This window comes from Acomys russatus, chromosome 1, assembly GCF_903995435.1.
Source record: "Acomys russatus chromosome 1, mAcoRus1.1, whole genome shotgun sequence".
Lineage (NCBI taxonomy): Eukaryota > Metazoa > Chordata > Mammalia > Rodentia > Muridae > Acomys > Acomys russatus.
The window spans coordinates 107181734-107203438 of NC_067137.1; the positions used below are offsets into that span (position 1 = coordinate 107181734).

Genomic DNA, 21705 nt, shown 5'->3' on the forward strand with positions numbered 1-21705 from the left:
GCATAGGACACTACTGCCAGCTCCTCAGATGCACACATTCCAGCTGCTCTGTGACTTTGGCACTGCAGTTGCCTCTATGGTAGGGAGACCCCCCTTCTCACCAGCCAGGTTACTGGCACTGTACAGGTGACTATCCCTTCCGTTTGCCTTTGTCAGTCTGTTTTGTGTTGTTTCAGACACGGAGAAGCCTCGGGCTGTCTTGGAACTCACTATATAAGCCCATGTTAACCTCAAACTAATGTGGAAACCCTTCCCTGGGCTCCCAATACTGCCATTACAGGCATTACCACCACACCCAGCTTCAATCTTTTCTATCAGACCTTCTTAAAGCCTCATGGTTCTCACAGAACATGCTGCACTTTCGAGCACTAACTCCTCCCCATAGTGAATGACTAATTTTGACCCGACACCCATATGTAAACTCCAAAAGACACATATTTTGTCTGTCCTGTTCTGACTCTGTTTCTTGGCCCAGGACTATGCCTTGCATGAAGTGTATATTTGGCAAATAAATATATCCTGAATGATTAAAAATAAAAACCAAACCACACTTCTTATTTCCAGAGATTTAGAAACCAAACAGAAGGCTGGGGCTGTACTGAAGGTGTTCGCAAAGTGAAAGGCAACACCTCTTCACTCACTCTTCAGCCAGTTTATATTTAAAAGACATTTACTCCGCAAATAACTTGCTTTTCTGGTTGCAGTCTTGGGAAGAGAAGAAATGTAGTCATAAAGAAATTTAAAGGAAGGATCTGAGCAGGAATTAGATACGATCAAGATGTGTTGCGTGAAACTGTCAAGGACTAAATAAAGTGATATTCTTTAAAAGAAGAAATTTAAACACACACACACACACACACACACTTCTAACCCCAAGACCCACTCAAGGCCACTCTACACCAATTCAGCCTGTATATGAGCTAAGAGGTGACTGGATACCGGGTTTCAACTTATCCTGCTCCCATACTGGTCACTTCTGTACGTTGACATCAGGGGCAGTGGCCAAGGCCAGGGGTGTGGTGCACCCACACACCTATCTTAATCCCTTTTACAGGAAGGGAAAAGTGAACATCCCTAAAAGTATAACACACCATTTCGTGAGTGGGCATACTGTAGGCCACTCTGTGAGCCCTTCCCAGGTTCACCATTGTCGAGAAAAACCATTCCCCACACCCGTTCCACACGCTTAACCCAAACTAGCCTGCAGGATTAGTAATAAGACAGAGCAAAGACTCTGGAGGCCCCGGTGGGCTCCCTTAGTCTACGTGCCCTACAAAAGAAGTACTACCCCAGGGACAGCTGCCGCACATCGCAGCCTCACACGCTGCCAAGAAACCTGTCCCTCTGAGGCCACCCGGGCCATGTGGCGCAGCTCCAGGTCCAGTGAGAGGCACCCCACCCATCTGCCAGAGAGACAAAGATCACTAGAAACAAAGGACACACACACACACACACACACACACACACACACACACACAGAGTCGAAAGCAAATACCAACACTTGGTGTAATTTCAAAACAAACAGCAGCTTGGCGCATCTTTAAATAGATTGTGAAACCATCCTAGAGGGACAAAGATTATGTGATCTTGACAGGCGCGATCTGGGTTCCGAACCCACGCTGCCTCCGCCCTCCTCCCACCCACGCTGCAGTTGCCAGGCGCATTTCCTAGCCTCAGGACGCAAGCTGCCGCGGTTGCTGGGTGCAACCCCATCCACTCCCGCCAATGAGGCACCCGCAGGTGGAGGAGAGCCAGGGTAGCCCGAAGTAGGTAATACCAACCTTTAGGATCCCAGTTCACCTGCTTTCTTGGCGTCTCGATTGGAAATTTCATTGCTCCGTTGCCCACAGGGGGATGAAATGAAAAGAATCAAAATAATAGTAATAAAGTCTTCAAGATTTACAACTCGTCGGTTAAACAGACCAACAGAACAATTTGTAAGGATGGAGGAGCATTGGAGTGGCTCGTGGGGAGCCACAGAGAAAGACAAGCGGGAAAATACTAGCTGCGGAAAGCACTGAGCGCTGGCTTGAGTGTTTGCACCGGTTAAGAGGGTGGCCAGCTGCTGCCCTTGTGGGTGAAAGAAAAAGTAAGATCGGATGCTGAGGATGCTGAGGGTGGTTCCGAGAGGATCAAAGAGCCTGGCTTAGTAGGCAGATGCGAAGATGAGCAGATGAGCGGCTGAAGCCGGAGAGAAGCCCACCACAGCGTCCCTCGGGTCCCCAAAGGCGTGTTCGTACCCCCTTTCTCGTGCACATACACACATATACACACACACACGGGCGCGCACACACCCGGCCGCGCGCTCGAGCGGGCACGTCAGCCTCGCTAGGCTGAGCTCAGAGCACTCGCCCCACCCTAGCCGCGGCTCCTCGCCCCCAGGCGACGCCCCCCACTCCCCACCAGCTGAAAGCCATTGGACGGAAGGGTGGCGCGGCGCCCGGGGGAGCTCGCGACCAAGTCGACCCTCCCCGTGGCGCGCTGCAGGTGCCACGCCACTGCGGGGAGACGGCGGGGCGCGCTAGGATCCCGGACACAGGGTCTGGACGCTGGGCGGTGGCGGACCTGTCCTCCTCCCGGCTGCGCAGCTACAGCGAGCAGAGGGCGCGGCTGCTACTTACTGGCGCGGCAGCAGCGTGCTCGGTGGAGTTGCAGCCGGAGACACGCTTGGCTGCCTAGAAGGCTCTGCAGGAGGCGGAGGAAAGGGCCTGCCGCGGCCCCACCGCAGACCTCAGTCTGTTGGGGGTGACCTTTCACCGCTTCCAACCCGAGTTCCTGCTTTTTCTCTTTTGTCAGTTCATTTTTAGTACTCCACTCCCGGCTCCCCAGCGTGATCCTCTCGCCTGAGTCCCGAACCCACGTCCCCACTGCGCTCCTGAGTGGAGGTGGCTAATACCAGCCATGAGCCTTTTGTTCTGGGGCCGCTTGGCGTCTGCAGCGATCTCACCGCACCTGGTAGTTCCCCAGACACAGCTTGGTCTCTTCCCCAGCTACCTGTAGCCGGACTGGGGCTCATGCTTGGAGCCTAGGGAGATGAGCCTGAGAGAGGAGCCGAAGCCCTGGAGGAAAGTGGAGTTGCTAAGGCTTGGCGACTCCGGGAAGCTAAAGAGGTAGCTCAAGGAGCCCTTGAGAATCAGCACCAATGATGGGTGCAGGAAGACCTCAGCCCAGCCGTGTTCTCAGAGAGTTAGGGTGACGCCCCAACCCCCATTCTCCTCTGTCCTGGAATCCCTATGTAGGTTTATGATAAAGTCTCAGTTTCAAGAAAAAGCCAACAGTGCTGGGGTGATCTTGAAAAAGCCACCCAAGTACGCACATAAATTCTGCTTACAACTTCCCTGGGGTGCCTAGCAACAGACTTTTGCACATAGTAGATGCTCAAAATGATAATGATGATAACAACAACAGTGTATGTATGCTAAAGGAAGCTTAATGCTTGCACACTATGGTCTTCCATAGGAAATTTAACTCAATCCCGCGTCTGTAAGTAAGATTACTAAAATCCATTGTTCATCCAGCATACACATGCCAAAGCCCTTCTGTGTACCATCACTGTGCCGGGTGCTGGCCACCTGGCAAACAACAAGACTGAAGTGAACCTTTCTTCAGAGAACTAGTGCCAGGAGATTTGATTGATTTTTATTGTCTTAACTTATGGAAGAGTACGCAACAACTGCCCTCTTCTCAAATCTGCCAGCTGTGGTCCTAAAACAGTACACTAGCACGGCACTCAAGATACCTTGAGGTTTATGATAGGCCTGGGTCATCTTATCAACACACACACACACACCAGGGCAAGCTCCATGGAGAGTCACTGTGGGAAGTGCTTTGTCACTGACTTCACAAGCAGCTTTGACTTCTCTGCAGACCTTGTTCAAGGAAAGCTGGCACCACAAGGAGGTGCTGCTCTGTTTTCTCAGCCTTTTGGATGAGTTCCCAGGGTGCATCAGAGCAGCCTCCCCTGGCTGTTTCCACATTTTCTACTCCTTGGAATTCGAGGACAGTGAACAAGGCGTGAACATAACACATCTCCCAGTTGGGTGGCCCCAGAGACACCTATAAGGGGAGGAATTCTTTACCCAAGCCCAAAGAAGCACTTTCAAGCCTCACTCTGCCCTCTCCTCTGCATCACCACTGGAATCAACAACGATCAACAAAGAAGCACACCTTCTCCCCAAAACTGTCCCAGGTGATGAGGCAAGACAGAGCTTATTAATACAACTTCCCCTTCTGTCGTCTCACCCACCAGCTGCATCCTCCATCTCTCTTGAGGATGCTCTCCCTGGCCTCTTTTTACAGAGGGGAAGGAAGACTTCCAGCTCAGGGGGGATAAAGAAACACTCCCAAGGTCACAGAGGGGGGATGGAAACCCCAAGTTTCCCTGACCCAAAGACTCATAGCTTATATCCCAAAACCTTGAGGCTCAGGACCATGAATCTGAAAAGATGGGTTCTTTTGAGAACTGGTGATCTGGACTACCCAGCACTCCAGCCTTTTCCCCTTTGCAGGCCTGCATTGGGGGGTCAGCACTAAGGAATTCTATCACTACCCAAAGCACCATTCTTCTGAGCAAATTGCCCTCCTCTGATGCACTACCATTCAGCCAATCAAGAAACACAGAGCATCCCCTGTGTACAAAGTGAGTTGCAGGTCTTTGTTAGAAGTGATTTTGACCTCTAGGACCTCCCCATCCCAATAGCATGAGGACGCTTAGAGGGAGGCTGGGAGACTTGGGCCAGCAGAGCCTACTGGCCTGGGTAACAGATTGAATGTACAGCTGTAGGTTGGGTCACTGGCATGGAGGAACACCTCTCTACTCAATCATGGGATTCTTTACCCCCTACTTTCACAGGCCACTCACCTTTGGGGCATTCTCTCACTCCCACTTCCATTTTCCCTTCAGGGTGTGAACAGAAGTAAAGAAATCCCAGTACCCAACCAGCAATGCGCAAGAAATTAAGTTTAATTCTTCAAAAAATGAGACGCAAAGCACCCCTCCCCCGCAAAACAAAAACAAAAACATCCTACTTAGCGCTTTAACCCTTTGTGCTCCCCTCCCCCACCTCCACCGCCCACCCTCTCTTCCTTACCCGTTGATTGGTTGGTTGGTTGGTTATTTGCAGACTGAATCTACTTACCCAAAGGAGGAAGAAAGAAGCGACCTATGTAGGGGGGAAATATCCACAAAAAAAGCCGCGCGGAGTGGTTGGGTCTTGGTCTGCGCTGCAGCAACTTCCATGGCTATCGCTGCGGGCCAGTTAGATCTAGTGGAAAGAGCCCGCCTCGGGTTTCTGCCGCAGGAAAACAAAGCGTCTGGAGAAAAATAGCCCTACGCTGTCTGTCCTCCAGCCAGGAGCCCCTGACTGGCAGCAGTGGCATCCAGGGTGCACTGAGTCCTCGGCCCGAGTCTCTGCAGCTAAGAGTGGAGTTGCCGCACTCTTTAATGTTTGCTGCGTGGCCCGGCGTGGGAGGGCTGGGGAAACCTCAAAACCTCAGTCATCTCTGGTGACGAAGTTTACCTGAATTGGCAACCTCTTGCCCACTCCCTGGGTTGCAGCCTAGAGTGACACACTGAGACCTGACGGGGCAGCTAGCTGCTCAGAGAACAGTTGACTTCTATTCGGAAGTGAGGCAGGAGAATTTCCTGGGACAGCAAATCGGAGGGAACGAACGATGAAGCAGCAGCGTGGAGGATCCTGCTTAGGAAAAGGGAAAGGGGTAGGTCTGATCAAAATCTACTTTAAATTCACAAAAATGAGTTCATGCGCCCTTCGGTTTCGTCATTCCTCCCCCCAAAAAAGAAGCAACCCCTGAGCTTTACCTCTTCAGTACAGGGACAACTCCAAGCCCTCTTTTCAAAAGACTTGCAGTCTGATTTGCACTTTGTTTTGTGAAGATATCACCCGAACATGCGCGCGCGCGCACACACACACACACACACACACACACACACACACACACACACACACACACACACACACGGGAATCTATTCATTCATTAGAGAAAGGTTATCATTGGCGCTAACTTAGATTTCTACCAGAACTATTTTCTTATCCAAGGCAGTGTCTCTACACGCAGCATTCAGTTTCAGGTCCCAAGCATCATCTGGGAAAACGTACCCATAAGTACAGGTTGCTCTAATCTTGGGTTGTGCTTTGGCATGGAAAAGCCAGACACACCCACAACAAAAGGGCAGAGGGTGTCAGATATCCTCGGAAACGTGGATCTGGGCTGCCCAGTAACGAACTGTGTGCGCACATCCTGCAGAGTTATTTTGATGACTCAAAGCTATGATTGGAAATTAACGAGGACAGCGTAGTATGGGCTCCCAAGATGCTGTGATTAAAGCTTCATTCTGATGGAGATATGTCACAACCGGGCATAGTACCTTTCCCTTGTAAGCACTCTGTTTTAAATCTTAGCCCTAAGAGAATAATATGTAAGCTCCCACTGGGCATCAAGCCAAACATCTCACCGAAAATGAACAACCATAATCTTGCTTCTGGTGTTACAGTGACTACTTCTCTCTGGGTCACACCAAGACATAAACCCAAGGGTTTTTGTGTTTGTTTGTTTTGGTAAGAACTTGTGCTTGAATTAACTTTTTTCCCTCAGTTTTTTTATTTTGAAATTTTTCAGCCAAGGCTATAATCTCTCAGTTACTCGGAAGGCTGAGGTTTTCACTGAAGTATCTCAAGTTCAATGCCAACCTAGATAACTGAAAGAGATTGTGTTGCGAGATAAAGTAATTTTAAAAAGGATATAACCCAGTACCCAGTAGTGGAGCACTTGCTGAGCATGCATGGGTCCAATTCTTAAAACCAAACCAAAAGAAAAAAAAAAAAAAAAAGGAAATTTAGATCTGAGGATCTGTGTTCAGATTCATAGAGCCCCCAGAGTCAAAGCCAGTAGCACACACCTGCAATCCCAGCTCTTACACTGAGAGGAAGTAGAGATAGAAAATTCCCTGAAGCTCTTGAGCCAGCTAGCTTGTTTTGTGATACCAAGAGACATCTTTGGCAAGTCCAAAGGTGAGGACCAACACTCACTAGAAGGTGCCCTCTGACCCCCTTGCACACACAGACACGGAAGCACACAACACACAGGCATAAGGTTTTTAAAAGTCAGTGCCATAGCTTAAATGTTTATACCTCTCCAAAAATGTTGTTAAACATAACCCCTAATGTAATATTATTAAGAAGTGAGGCCATTATAAGGTAATTAATACAGGCATGCTCCACCCACATGAATAGGACTAGATCCTTTAGAAAGGGCTTGTGAGTGTCAGGGGCTTTCAGCCACATGAGATGCAGCAAGAAGGTACCATCCTGGAAGTAAAGGCAAGGGCTTACTAACTATCAAAGTTGCCATCATCTTGGTCTTACACTTTTCAGCCTGCAGAAGTAGAGAAATAATTCCTGATGTAAAGTTGTTCCCCAAACTATAGTTTGCTCAGGGTGTTGGCAACAGATCACCACAAATGGCCTGAAATGACAGCAATTTCCTCTCCCAATTCTGGACGACAGAAGTTAGAAATCAGCATTCCTGCCCTGAGGCCCAGGTGACTTCCCTCCAGAGCCCTTGGAGGGTCTTTTCCTTTCTCTCTCAACTTGGAAGTAGCTGCCATCAATCCACCCTGGTGGCAGAGTAACTCTGATCTTTGCAGTCGTGTTGCCTTCTCTCCATTGTCCACAAAACGAGGACTAGTTGTTCTTGTTTTGAGACAGAGTTTCACCTGCTTCTGCCTCCAGAGTGGAGGGACTGCAAGGCCAGGTTTTTTGTCCTTCAAGATTTAAGGTACACCTAGATAAGCTGGGACAATCTTATCTGAAAAACCCCAATGGAATCTGTAGAGTCCTTTTGGCCACATAAGGCCCATTCACAGAATGCAGGGGTTTGGATATAGATACTTTTGGGAGCCATTAACCAGCCTGCCACAATAATTATTTTAAAAGTGGCTTGTTTAAAAACAAACAAACAAACCAGCACTCAGGAGGCAGAGACAGGCAGATCTCTTGTGAGTTCGAGGCCAGCCTGGTCTACAAAGCGATGGACAGACAGCCAAGGCTACACAGAGAAACCTTGTCTGGAAAAACAAAACACGAACAAACAAACCAGGGGGCTAGAGAGATGACTCAGAGGCTAAGAGCATTGGCTCTTCTTCCAGAGGGCTCCGGTTTAACTCCCAGCACCCACATGACAGCTCACAACTACCTGTAACTCAAGTTCCAGTGCATCTGACTCCCTCAGACAGATATTCATATAGATCAGATGCCCAATGTACATTAAAAATAAATAAATAAATAAATATTAAGAAAAGAAAGCTTCAAAGCGCTAAAACAAAACCAGAAAGGAGAAGTAATCTCTATTTGAAAATCATCCAATATAAACCATTTTGGTATAGTGGCTCAAATGGACTAAGACAACCAGGATGTAATCAATGACTGCATTTGGTTGCCATGCCTACAAAGCATATTCTTTGATATCCACTGGGGATTGGTTCCAGGACCTCCATGGATACCAAACTCCCAAGAGTGCTCAAATATCATGTAAAATGTCAGAGTGACTGCAAAAAAGCTACACTCATCCTCCCTTCTACTTTATCTTTTTAAGATATATTTTTACTAGTTTTATGTGCCAAAAAGAAGCCTTCAGGTCCCTTAAAGGTGGAGATACAGGAGTTTATGAGCTGCCTAACGTGACTGATGGGAACTGAACTTAGGTCCTCTAAAATAATAAGTGTTCTTAACAAATGAGCCATCTCTCCAGCTCCTCTATATAATGAAAATTTTGGTTTCTTTAAAAAAAAAAACACAGAAATATTGTAAGAATATGTTTTCGTTTTTAATCCCAGATGTGGAGCTATGGGGCTCTGCAGCAGCTGACTATGATTTGCCTCGTGCTGTGACAGGGGTGTGATTTTTGCCAGCTGCAGATAGTTTCTGTGATTGTGTGATGTTGGGGAATTCTGGGGCCTTTTCAGAGGGTATATAAATGCCAGGGCCCCACAAGGGAGGGGTGGGGTGGGTGGTCAGTTGTTGGTTGCTGTTCCTTGTGGTTTGTTAAGTAGTTGTACCAAAGAAGAAACAGGAAAAAGAAGAAATTAGATATCCTGACAGTGAAGGTCAAACTTGCCCCAAGGAGCTCAATGTCCCTAATCAGCAGGAAATAGTCTAATGATGATGTCACCCCTCTTTTGACCCCTGGCTTTATTCGGGATCTTTTTCCTTTCCTCTCTATCCTTTTTTTTTCCTCTCTCTTATCTAGTGTGAGGGGGGTTAAAGGAGTGGAGAAGAGTGGAAGAAATAAGAACCCACAAATAAGCAAAATCTGACTACATCTCTCTCCTACTTTAAACCATCTCAAAATTACTTACAAACCCAATGCAATGTAGGTGCTAGCTGAACAGTTGTTAGACTGTATTGTTGAAGGAGTAGTGACAAGGGGGGAGTCTGCACATGCGCAGTACAGACGCAGTTTCTCAAAGGTTGGCTCAATCAGTGGAGTCAGAGACCGTAGATAAAGAGGGGCCTATATTTGATGTGACCATATTCTAAAATCATTTCTTCATTAAGACTTGTTTTGTTGTTGTTTCAATTTTTTGTTTGGTTTCTGTTTTAAGAGTTTTGCTTTGTTTTGTTTTATGTTTGTTTGTTTGTTTGTTTGTTTGTTTTGAGAAAGAATCTTAGCCCGGGGTTGCAGAAAATTCACTATGTAGCCCAGGCTGGCCTCAAACTCATAACAATCTTCCTGCCTCAACCTACTGAATTCTGAGCCTATAGGCAAGAGTCACCATATGCAGCATAAAGACTTAGTTACCTTTATTGTATGGATATGAGTGTTTTGCCTACACATATGTTTTGTGCACCATGTGTGTGCAGTGCCCACAAAGAGCATCAGATCCCCCTGGAACAAGGATAACACACTGGTTGTGAGCCATGTGGGTGCTAGGAACTGAAGCTGAAGCTGGGTCCTTTGCAAAGGCAAAACGTGTTCTTAACCACTGACCCATCTCTCTAGTCCCATGTTTTTTGTTTTTTGTTTTTTTCAAAAAAGCACTCCAAAAATGAAAAACAAAATAAAAAGAGCTCAAATTCATTTTCTTCCTGCTAAAGTTAAATGGCATACTGAATGAAAGAGAATTCCAGACTAGCAAGTAAGTAAAATGAGTTAGTGCTGAGACACAGCCTCGTCCATAGCAATATGCTCACATGACTGTACCTCTACTCACCGAGTTTCTCTCCTCCTTAGCCACAGAAGTTATTCTTTTGTTTCTTGTCCCCCAAAGGCTGAGTTTCAATAATATTTTCACACATTCGCACCAAGATGGCAGGCGTGGCCAACATTTATTAAATTAAAAACTAGCAAAGTCACACAGTATAAAAATAATAATGCTGGTTTTCTTTTTTATTAATTTATTCATATTACATCTCAAGTGTTAGCCCATCCCTTGTATCCTCCCATTCCTCCCTCCCTCCCGCTTCCCCCCTACTCTTTACCCCTATGTCTGTGACTGAGGGGGACCTCCTTCCCCTGTTTATGTTCATAGGGTATCAAGTCTCTTCTTGGTGACCTGTTATCCTTCCTCTGAGTGCCACCAGGCCTCCCCATCAAGGGGACGTAGTCAGAAATGGGGTACCAGAGTTTGTGTGAAAGTCAGACCTCACTCTCCATTCAACGATGGAGAATGTCCTGTCCATCAGCTAGGTCTGGGTAGGGGTTCAAAGTTTACTGCCTATATTTTCCTTGGCTGGTGCCACAGTTTGAGCAGGACCCCAGGGCCCAGATCTGCCCATCATAATGTTCTTCTTGTAGGTTTCCAGAACTCTCTGGATCCTTCTATTTCCCCATTCTCTCATGCTTCTCTCACCTAAAGTCCCAGTAGGATGTCCTCCCCTCTGACCCACTTTCCTGGTAAGTAAAGTTTTTCATGGGACATTCCCCTTGGACTAGTGTCTCAATATAAGTGAGTATATACCATTTGTCTCTTTTTGCTTCTGGGTGAACTCACTCATTATGACAATTTCTAGTTCAATCCATTTGTCCACAAATTTCAGGAATTCCTTGTTTGTAATAGCTGAGTTGTATTCCATAGTGTAAGTGTACCACAGTTTCTTTATCCATTCTTCTATTGAGGGATACTTAGGCTGTTTCCATGTTCTGGCTGTTATAAATAATGCAGCTATGAACATGGTTGAGCATATGTCCCTGTTGTGTGGTAGAGATAATGCTGGTTTTCATGTCAGCCTAAAAGGGGTTTTCATTTGAACTAAAAGTTGAAGACATGCATGTGTTTGTTACTTACTTATTTATGGAGAAACCTTATTGCCTGGGTCTTTCACCTCAGCAGAATTGCAAATCCTTTAGAGGGACTTACTGGTTAGGGGTGCAGGTAGATGCTTCCCCCAAAAGCCAATGACATAGTCTGACAAATAAAAAAGACCTCCCCAGTAGCAAATGGGATGTAGCCTCAGCCCTTACTGCAGTGGTTCTCAGCCTGTGGGTCACACCCCCTTTGGGGGTCACATATCAGACATTCACATTATGACTCATGATAGTAGCAAATCACAGCTGTAATGAGATAATTTTATGGCTGGGAGTCACCATGACATGAGGAAGTGTATTAAAGGATCACGGCATTAGGAAGGTTGAGGACCACTGCCCTAGTAGGAAGACGGAGACCATTTGTCTCATTATTGTTGCTTGTTTGATTAAAACATGCCAGGACAAATGTAACATTCTTCTTCTGTCATCAAGTCATCTGAATGTTTGCTGATGGGGAAAGAAGCTATTGTCAAATCCTCCTAGTTCAATTTCTGCCTATATTTATAGGTGTTACTTAACATTCCAGCATATCACCCAAGACTTTTCAATATAGGTAGTAAAAAAATTCTAAACTCTTTTTTGTAGTGCTGAGTATCAAACCTAGGGCCTTGCTTATGCTACCAGCGCTCCATTCCAAACTATATTCTCCAACCCTTATTTTTACTTCTTATTTGGGGATAAAAGCATCACCAAGTATCACGTCTTGCCTAGAACTCAATCTGTAACCCAGGCATGCTTGACCCCCAATCCTGTAAGCCAACCTCTCAAAAAGCTAAGATCACAGATATGTGCCACCAGGCCTGGCTTCCCAATTCTTCCTTGAGAGGCTTTTCCATGGGAGAGCTGGCCCTGACCCATTCTAGGCCTGCAGTGGCATGAGTACAGGAGAGATGCGCCACACCCAGCCTGACCAGGACAAGAGGGCTGGCCCTGGTGAGGTGAGCACAGGAGAGCTGTAGCGATGAACAGCTCAGCTGCCACCCAGGGCCAGATCCAGGGCTTTAAGTTGGCCCACCCCAATATCTACCCCATCTAAGAACTGCTGGAGCACATGAAGGGACCAGTCTTGAAAGGGATCCGAAAGGACAGCCCCAAAGCTGCAGGATCTCCATGACACAAGGAACACAAGGAGATAATCCTAGAGGAGTCCTAGTGAGGAGCCAGTATTGACAGTGTAGCAGAAGCCAGAGGCCTCCAACCAGACCAATGACTCACTGCAATGAACGTTTGCAAGTGAAGCTGTGTGGGCAAGAGGGTGTACTGTGAGACACACACCATGACACATGCAGCTTCCATGGCAAGATGTTTTGTTTTGCTTTGTAATATATATATGTGTGTGTGTGTGTGTATTTACCCTGTGTGTGTGTGTGTGTGTATTTACCCTGTGTGTGTGTGTGTGTGTATTTACCCTATGTGTGTGTGTGTGTGTGGGTGTGTGTGTGTGTGTGTGTATTTACCCTTTTGGGGGCAGGTTGCAAGGGTAGAGGACAGGTACAAAGGGACAGGGAGATGAGTGGGATTGGGGTGCACGATGTGAAATTCACAATGAATCAATAAAAAAAGATCTGATATTGTTGTTGTTGTTTTACTTCCAATTTAATTATCTTTGAGTTTTCCAACACAGATTAAAAAGAACATTAGCATCCGTCCAATATTTTAATCTATCATAAGTTAAATGGTTCGGCATTCTCCTTGAATCCAGGACCTCTTTTCACCCCTTCACCAAGAAATACAATCATATGGCCAAGTCATAGTTTTGTGGTAGGAGGGGTACATGTGCTCCTGGGTGTGGAGTTCATGTTGAGGGACATTCCTTGGGCATCATTCACATTCTTTTTGAAACTAGGTTTCTCATTGGCCTGGAAGTCACCAACTAGAGTAGTAGGCTGGCTAATCAGTAAGTCCCAGGGCTGCCCCTGTCTCCTCCTTAGCATTGGACTTACAAGTTTGTGTCTCCACAGCCAGGTTTCTAACATGGGTTCTAGAGAGTGGGTTTGGGTTCTCATGCTTACATAGCAAACCCTTTACCAACTGAGGTATCTCTCCCACCACCAATAAACTTTTCTGAAGAATATTTTTTTCACTATAAATTCCAGGGGAAAAAAATGAAATGTCTCTATCTCTTTTTTTGTTTTGATTTTTGTTTTTTGGGGGGTTTTTTTGTTTGTTTGTTTGTTTGTTTGTTTTCAGAAAGGATTTCTCTGTGTAGCTTTGGCTGTCCTGGACTCGATTTGTAGACCAGGCTGGCCTCGAACTCACAGATGCTGGGATTACAGGTATGCACCACTGCGCCTGCCTGAAATGTCTCTATTTCTTATTGAACTCCTTTACTTACAAAATAGTGATCAGTAACTAACAATAAGGTATTTTGTCAACTTTTGCACACAATCTTTGGCCAACTACCCTTCGCAGTCAGGAATACAACCAAGTAACATACCGAAACCTGGTCCATTTCTTCACATATCAAATGGGGCAATAGATATTGTAGCTACTTCTATCTACAAAGTTATTTTAAAGAGGCAATAGAGATGAAGACCCTTTGCAAACTACTCAGAAATTTACAGCTAAAAGTATTCATCTCCATGAGTACCTGTTCTGTAGTTTCTTCTGAATCTCTGCCAGCCATATAACTGCCGCTTTTAAAGAATGCCTCCTCATTTATTTCTCATAGTGATCCTGGAAGACGAGTCCTCTTACTATCATGATTGAATCTAAAAGTCCGATGTGTTACTGGGCACATAGATATTTATTGAGGACTATACTGGAGCCTAAGGAAGGGGTGCTTTGTCCAAGTAAAGCTGAAAACAAACCAGAACTATCTAACTGATGTGCAGGACCCACCAGTCTCTAAGTCAAACTACTACCTCATGTACAGTTGTATTGATAGAGTCAGTCTTAGTAATACGGTCGAAATCTTCTCAATGCCTTTGCCATGTGGTGGCAACCCCACCTCACATGCACCACCAAGTACTGTCTGCTTAGATTATTCTATTCTCCTGAGAAAGGTATTTTCTGTCACTTAGAAAACTGACAGACAAGCAAGGTACTGAGCAATAAATCTTAAATGATCAGGTACAATCAAGCAAGTAGAAGCATTTGGGGGTGCCGTGTCCTTGAAATCCTTGTTGAAAGCTGACCCCCTTTCATGTTTTTGTTAGTTCTTTGAGAATCTCATACAACGTATTCAGAACATATCCATCCCCTTCACCAACACCTCTCTACCCAGCTTTGTGTCTTCTTGTTTTTAATTCTAGGCCCGTCACATACAGTTTGTGCTTCCAATACACCTTGGGTCCGTGGCCCTCTGCCACTGTGTGGGCTACCCACCAGGGGCCACACCTTTAAGAAGCCTGACTTATCCCCCTCTTGGCAGTTTATCAATTACCAATAGCTCCTCAGCTAGGGGTGGGACTAGGTGCCCACCTTCCTGCCCAGGGCTGGGAATTTGATCCGGCTTGCACAAGTCACAACTACTGTAAGCTCATTTGTGCAACTGCTTTTCTGTGTCTGAAAAAAAAAAATCTCATTATTTCCTTGTAGTCATGCACCACCGCTGGTTCTTGTAATCTTTCTGCTTCCTCTTGTGACGTGGTCCCTAAGCCTTGAGAGAAGGGCTCCATTCTTCCTGCAGACACACATTACATGACTTATCTGTTCTCTTTCAGTCATTGGTTAATAATGTTGAGAAACAAGGACCTTTCTAGCCCATATAGTATTCCTATATTTAGATTTTGAAGTTTTATTTTAGCAGCCATCTAATGTTACTCACATATATTGAAATATTGATCCACCCAGATCGATAAAAGTAACCAGTGAGATGCACCGCCTTCTTCTTCAGGAATCAAAGCGTTCCTTCTATCTATAGTGTCTAAGATCCTTACTGCATCTCTTATGAAAGAGTATTTGTTTGTTTGCTTGTTTGTTTGTTTGTTTGTTTAGTTCCAACTCTGTGCTATCATTTTACAAGGAGACATTCATAAAAGCCCTATAGCTTGGTTCCCAAGTTATGACCACAACCAACCACAACCATTAGTTAAAAGGAGTCCAGTATGGTTGTTAAAAGTCCATCCATCACTTCCACCATCCAGTGCACCCTAGTAAAACTCACTCAACTAAAGCTGCTTCCAGCAATGTCTTGGATGACTCAAATGCCAAATTTTCTAGTACATAAACAAGGACACTGTATGCCAAGGAGGCCAGTAATAGCCCAGCCTATTAAACAAAATGACCACCAGTTTGTACGGTAACTAGAGAAATGTATGCCCTTCGGGCTGAAAGAGCGCAGTGGTACCTTCTTGGTTTGGAGGCAGTGCTTTGTTCTTTTGTCCTGATAAAGGAAACTCCTTGAAGATGAAGGGTTGTGGGAGCCACAGGAAGGGCAAGCTGATTCTAGAAAGCGTAGTAGTGTATCTAACCCTTGGGTTGAATCTCAGATCTCACTAACCCCCTTGGTTTAGTACCTGTATATGATGCACAAAAACAACACATGTGTGCTACAGCTATTCCTAGGATGCATAGTGATGCATACAGTGAGCAGAGATGCATGATGAGTCCTAACTATTTTGTATCAAGGGGTAGATTACTTTATGTTGTGGATGAATTTCAACAAAGTCTAGATTAGTTTTAAGAAAGAAAATGTTTTTATGTTTGTCCTTCCTGGATGTTTTTAAGTTCCTGTTTCCTAACTTGCATTTTTCTCAATTTGAAAACATCAAAATATCATAACTTTGCAACATCATAACAATGTCCCTTCCTAAAATTAAAAAAAAAAAATTTTAAGCTTAAACTTGATATAAAACCGGTGCCTCTATAGCTTTAAAGCCATGAGTTATCGAAATAATAAACTTAACTCTGAACTACTGAGGGGATTTGTACTCTGCCTCGGGCCACCTAGGGAACACACTAATTTTTCTGGACAGCTAGTGAAAGGACACGAAGCTCATACATTTGTGGTGATTTTTGCATTGCTATATCCTACTCCTGGGAGACAGTATCATCTGTTATTTTCTGTGTTTGGTGTTAGAAAATTCTATTTGAAATATAAGCTCATTGGGGATAGGATATTTTTCTGGCAAATAGAATTTTAAAAGCCAACAACAGAGACTTCGACTATTGACTTTTATATTCACAGGGAAGTAATTTGGAGTTAATGCATTTATCCACTCCCTGCTCCTTCTCCATGGAAAACTAGAGAACTCTGTCATGTTTTTACCACTCACAGATGATCCTCAGTCCATCAGATATGCAATTTCTTTATAAACTCTGTGTTTGGGTTTTGCTGGTGAGAAAGATGAATCATGAGATTTGACCATTAGAAGGGATTATGGAATGAAAGCGCCCAAAACTTTCCTGGTGTCTTAGTCTTAGTGTATCCAGACTTTTGGCTACTTTATTCAGTTCTTTTATCTAACACCTTTCTTCACCCTTATTCTACCCTTCCAAAGCTTTTAGGTTCCTACTTCCTAACTTGCATTTTTTTCAATTTGAAAACATCCCAGCACTACCTAGGAGAGAAAGAAGGTTAGAGGGGAAAGGGGGCATTGATATCATTACACTACTTCCTGCTGATCAAGGTCATTGAGTTCCTTGGGGAAATTTTGATCCTTGTCTTCAGGATATCTTCAACCAGCAACCAGCAATCCAGTAACCAGCAACAGCAAGGGGAGGAGCAACAAAGGGAGGAGCAGCGGAGGGAGCAGCAGCAGGAGGAAGAGCAGCTGCCACCACCTCTCTAGGGCTCTGTCATCTATACACCCTCTAAAGAGTCCCCAGAATTCCAAATGTAAACTAGCCTCAGCTGGGAAAAATCACATCCCTCTTAGAGCATGAGGAAAATCAGAGTCACCTGCTGTGGACAGTCTGAAACAGCCCCATGTCCCACACCTGGGATTAAACAAAAACATATTCATATAACATTTCTGTGTTTTTCAAGAAACCAAAAATTCTCACTACATCTTAGTCTGTTTTCTGTTGCTATCACAAAAATACCTGGAACTGAGTTTTCTCTAAAACACAGATCTTTGTTTAGCTTCTGGGCAATAGAAAGGTCGAGAGCATCTTTGGCGTCTGTTTGGCATTGTATGGGAGTCTTTTTTGCAACATCAGAACATAATTTAAAAGCCCGACATGGGAAGTGAACAAGCCAGCCTGAAAGAGCTTACTTTTAAAACTGCTACTCCTGAGATAACCCATTAACAAATGAACGAATCCATCCATTCATAAGGACAGAACTCTCATGCCCCAATCACCTTCCCAAATTCCTATCTCTCCTATGCCATTATCATTAGTCTGAAGCATGTGAAATTTGGGGAGCATTTCCAGACCACAGCAAGCTATGAAAGGCAATAAATTTCCATTACCTAAGCACCTCCTTTCAGGTGTATTATTAAGCAACCCTTTAGACATACTTGCTCTTCATGTGTTGGCTCCGTTCCCTGACATCCCCCAAATCCTGCTTGTGTGTATCCCTACTTGGCTCCCATTAGCAACTTCAACCTTGTCCTTACATCTGTCTCCTTTACACCTCTCAGGCAAGACTTATCCTCTTCTCAAAATTCACATTATGCTGATATGTCTGTTGTGATTCATCACTGTCACCAACTATCTGACAGAAATAGTACAGGAAGAAAGATTTGGGCTCACGTCTTTAGAGGGTTTGGTGATGACCTCTCACCCCATGAGCCCACAGAGAACATGTTAGTGGTGGGACTGCTGGCATGGAGTTGGCTTGTTCCTCTTGTCTTTTGTATTCTGTCATGAGATGGTACTCCCCACATTCCAGCTGAGCCTCCTTCTTAGTAGGTGAGAACACCAATCCTCTTGGTGCCTCACCAACCCCATCGACAGTTCTTAACCCAGTCAAACTGGCCATCCAAAAGACCATACATAGCTCCCCTCTAGATTTTTCATTTTATCAGTTTTCTCTTCTCCTATTTCTCTAGTCTTCTGTACTTTATACCAAGTGCCCAATTGTGATTAATATTAATATTTTTGCCAATGAATTAAAAGTGTTCTAGTAGAAATGGAAACAACCAATTTTAGTCAGATTTGCCACATATACTGTTGTGAATGTGCAAAGACACTTAGTCTCTTTAAAAGTTTTGTGATGTGCGTAGTTTTGTGTGTGTGTGTGTGTGTGTGTGTGTGTGTGTGTGTGTGTGTGTGCGTGCGTGTGTGTGTTGTCTAATGTGGGTGCTGGGAACCAAATGTGGGTTCTCTGAAAGAGCAGCAAGCCCTCTTAACCACTGAACCATCTCTCCATACTCCCAATACCTGAGCTTTTGCTGATCAATGAAAAGATTAAAAATCTAATATTCTGCATCTTCTCTGTGTATCTTCAGTATTTTTATAAGAAAGCAATCATCTTTTCTAGTTTTTCTCCTAGTATGGGCCTATTTTTAATGCCACACAGAATACTCATTCAACAAATGCTAAGACTGGCTTAGCTAAGAGTGGCATCCCTGGTCTGGGTTGGCTTCCCCACTACCAACACAGATGAAACATGAGTTATACACATGACAGTAGCAGGTCTTTGACTTCAGTGAAATCTAGACTTAAGAAAAAAAAAAGTACAAGCTGTACATCTTTTTAGTGTCTCCACTCCTTCCCATGAAAGTGTACGTCCTACCTCCCAACTCCTATTATTTCCTACTGTGCTCCCTTTTTTGGTTTCTTAAGATGTTAAGTATAGGATTTTGCATGTATCAAGTCACACTATTTTTACTCTTAATGGCCTGGTCTAATTGTCTATTTACAGTTTCTATTTGTGGTGACTTCTTCTTCCAGCTATAGTTTGAGTCACACTGATCGATGTCTTTTGATGTTGATTAAAAGGCACTTGGTCTCACAATCAGAACCAGAGTCACATTTACTTGTTTGGATGTTACTATTTTTAGAAAAGTAACTCTTAAAGCATCTAGCATTGTCTCATAAATACAATAGTTTTACCCAGCCAGCTGGGTCTTATTTAACTGTACTAACATTAGATAATAAGAAAAAGGCATAATGTGTGTGGAGTGATAGCAAGTGCCTGTTCAGTGGAGGGGAAATCATTCTAAAGTTCAAAACAATACTTAACATTTGTAGAACAAAGTGTGTGCTATTTCAGGACCTTGGACAGTAAACAGTACTTGTGCTATAAATTCTGGTTTCTTTCAGAAGCAATCATTTTTTATTATAATTTATTTATATTACACCCTGATTGTTATCCTTTCCCTTGTATCTATCTCTCTCTCTCTCTCTCTCTCTCTCTCTCTCTCTCTCTCTCTCTCTCTCTCTCTCTCTCTCTCTTCTGCCTTATTCCCCTCCCCTAGACCTCTGACAGAAGGGGAGCTCCTCTCCCACCTTCTGACCACAGCCTATCAGGTCTCTTCCTGGTAGCATGCTTCCCCTTCCTCTGAGTGCCACCAGGCCTCCCCACCAAGGGGAAGTGGTCAAATAGGGGGCATCAGAGTTCATGTCAGAAGCAGTCCCTGTTCTCCCCACAACCGTGGAGAATGAGCTGACCATTGGCTAGATCTGAAGAGGGGGTCTAAGCTTCCCTGCATGCATTGTCCTTGGTTGGTTCAGTAGTTTGTGCTTGACCCCTGGGTCCAGATCTGCCAGTCTTGGTGGTCTCCTTGTTGGTTCCTGAACCCTATGGGTCCTTCCATTCCCCACCCCCATTCTTCCAAACCACTCTCAGTGCTCTGTGCAGCGTCCAACAGTAAGTCCCAGCATCTGTCCCAATCCCCTCAGAAACAAACTTCAGGCACATTTTTAAGTCTACATTGCATCAGACACAGCACTGTTGCTTTTGTATTTTTCAGGCAAGGCAAATTTTTAAATTGCCTGTTCAAATATAAGGAATTAATATTTCCAGGCACTTTACTCTGAACTCTTTTCTAATATAAATAAATATATCAGAAAACTAATTCCTGAATATTCTATGCATCAGGTTATTTGAATGTCAAGATGAAACCTAACAATAAAAAGTATATATCTCAGACAGTGACAAATGAGATTTTCTGGGCCACATTTTGAAACTTGGATTCTCTCATTTGTTTCCACAACATACATAAAACAAACAAACAAACAAGCAAAAACCCAGTGACTGATCACTGATGATTTCCTGTGACTCACATGGTTGCAAGGTCTACAAGGATGCAGAAAAGCAAGAAGCCTCAAACTATTGAGGAAACTCTATGCTCTTGATGGCAGGGGTTGTTTCAGTTGGGTACTGAGTGCCTTCTTAACTGGTCTGCTCTTTTGTTTTGTTTGTTTGTTTTTTGTTTGGTTTGGTTTGGGTTTTTTTGAGACAGGGTTTCTCTGTGTAGCCTTGGCTGTCATGAACTCACTTTGTAGACCAGGCTGGACTCAAACTCACAACAATCCACCTGCCTCTGCTTCCCAAGTGTCCTGCTTGGTCTATTCTTTTTTATATTTTTATTTTTTATTTTTGTTTTGTTTTGTTTTTCAAGACAGAGTTTCTCTGTGTAGCCTTGGCCATCCTAGACTTGCATTGTGGACAGGCTGGCCTCAAACTCACAACAATCCACCTGCCTCTGCCTCCTGAGTGCTGAGATTAAAGGTGTGTGCCACCACCGCCCAGCTCTTTATTATTTTTTCTTATTTTTTTCACTGACACACAGTTCTGAAGAACTGCAAGTGAGCTGCATTAGAAGAAAAAGAACTTAACCTCACTACCATCCAAGAAATAAAGAAATATAAATTAAGCAACATGGTGCTATACCTCTTTCTCTCTCTCACGGATTAGCAGATGTTAGAAAGAATTCCAAGGGTGTGGAGAATAAGCATTTTCATGCACCACTGGAGGGATCAAAGATTGATACAAGGAAGGCTATTTGGAAATATCAAAAGCCTAAGGTAAAATGATGAGGCTCCATATGCAATAACATGCAAACACATCCTCAGCTCATTGTTAGTCAAAAGTAGCTTATTAAGTTATACAAACACATATTTCTGAAATATAAACATATATCTGAAGGGATACATACCAAAACAACAGAGGATGGAGTAGGGGCATTTATGTTTTGTGTATACAGTTTTCTAATGTGCATACCGAATATGAGTATAGTTTTTAATCTAAAAACTGTTTAGAGCTGGCTAGATCGCTCAGAGTGTAGAGGCATCTACTGCTAACCCTGATGCTCTAAATTCAATTCCTAGAATTGAAGGGAAGGAGATAACTGACTCCTATAAATTGGCCTCTGACCTCCAGAAGCACAATGTATTCTGATCATTGTTTGTTTTGGTTTTTGAGACAAGGTTTCTCTGGGAGTTCAAGACCAGCCTCAATCTGCCTCCCTGAGTGCACACCACACACACACACACACACACACACACACACACACACACACACACACACACATGCATGCACA

General features: G+C 44.3%; 1 protein-coding gene across 2 annotated transcripts in view; it reads right to left on the bottom strand.

Annotated features, from left to right (window-relative positions):
• Positions 1-5533, bottom strand: part of Kcnk10 (potassium two pore domain channel subfamily K member 10) — a 141950-nt gene extending 136417 nt beyond the window's left edge. Inside the window, exon 1 of one of the 2 annotated variants that reach the window (XM_051150247.1) lies at positions 5139-5533. Coding sequence is in view for 1 of the 2 variants with exons in the window: in XM_051150231.1 (XP_051006188.1) it covers positions 1782-1833 (52 nt within the window). In the remaining variant the exon portion in view is untranslated. Of the gene's footprint in view, positions 1-1781; positions 2360-5138 lie in introns of those variants that run through there. The other variant, XM_051150231.1, reaches the window with a different exon arrangement.
• Between the last annotated feature and the right edge of the window lie 16172 nt (positions 5534-21705).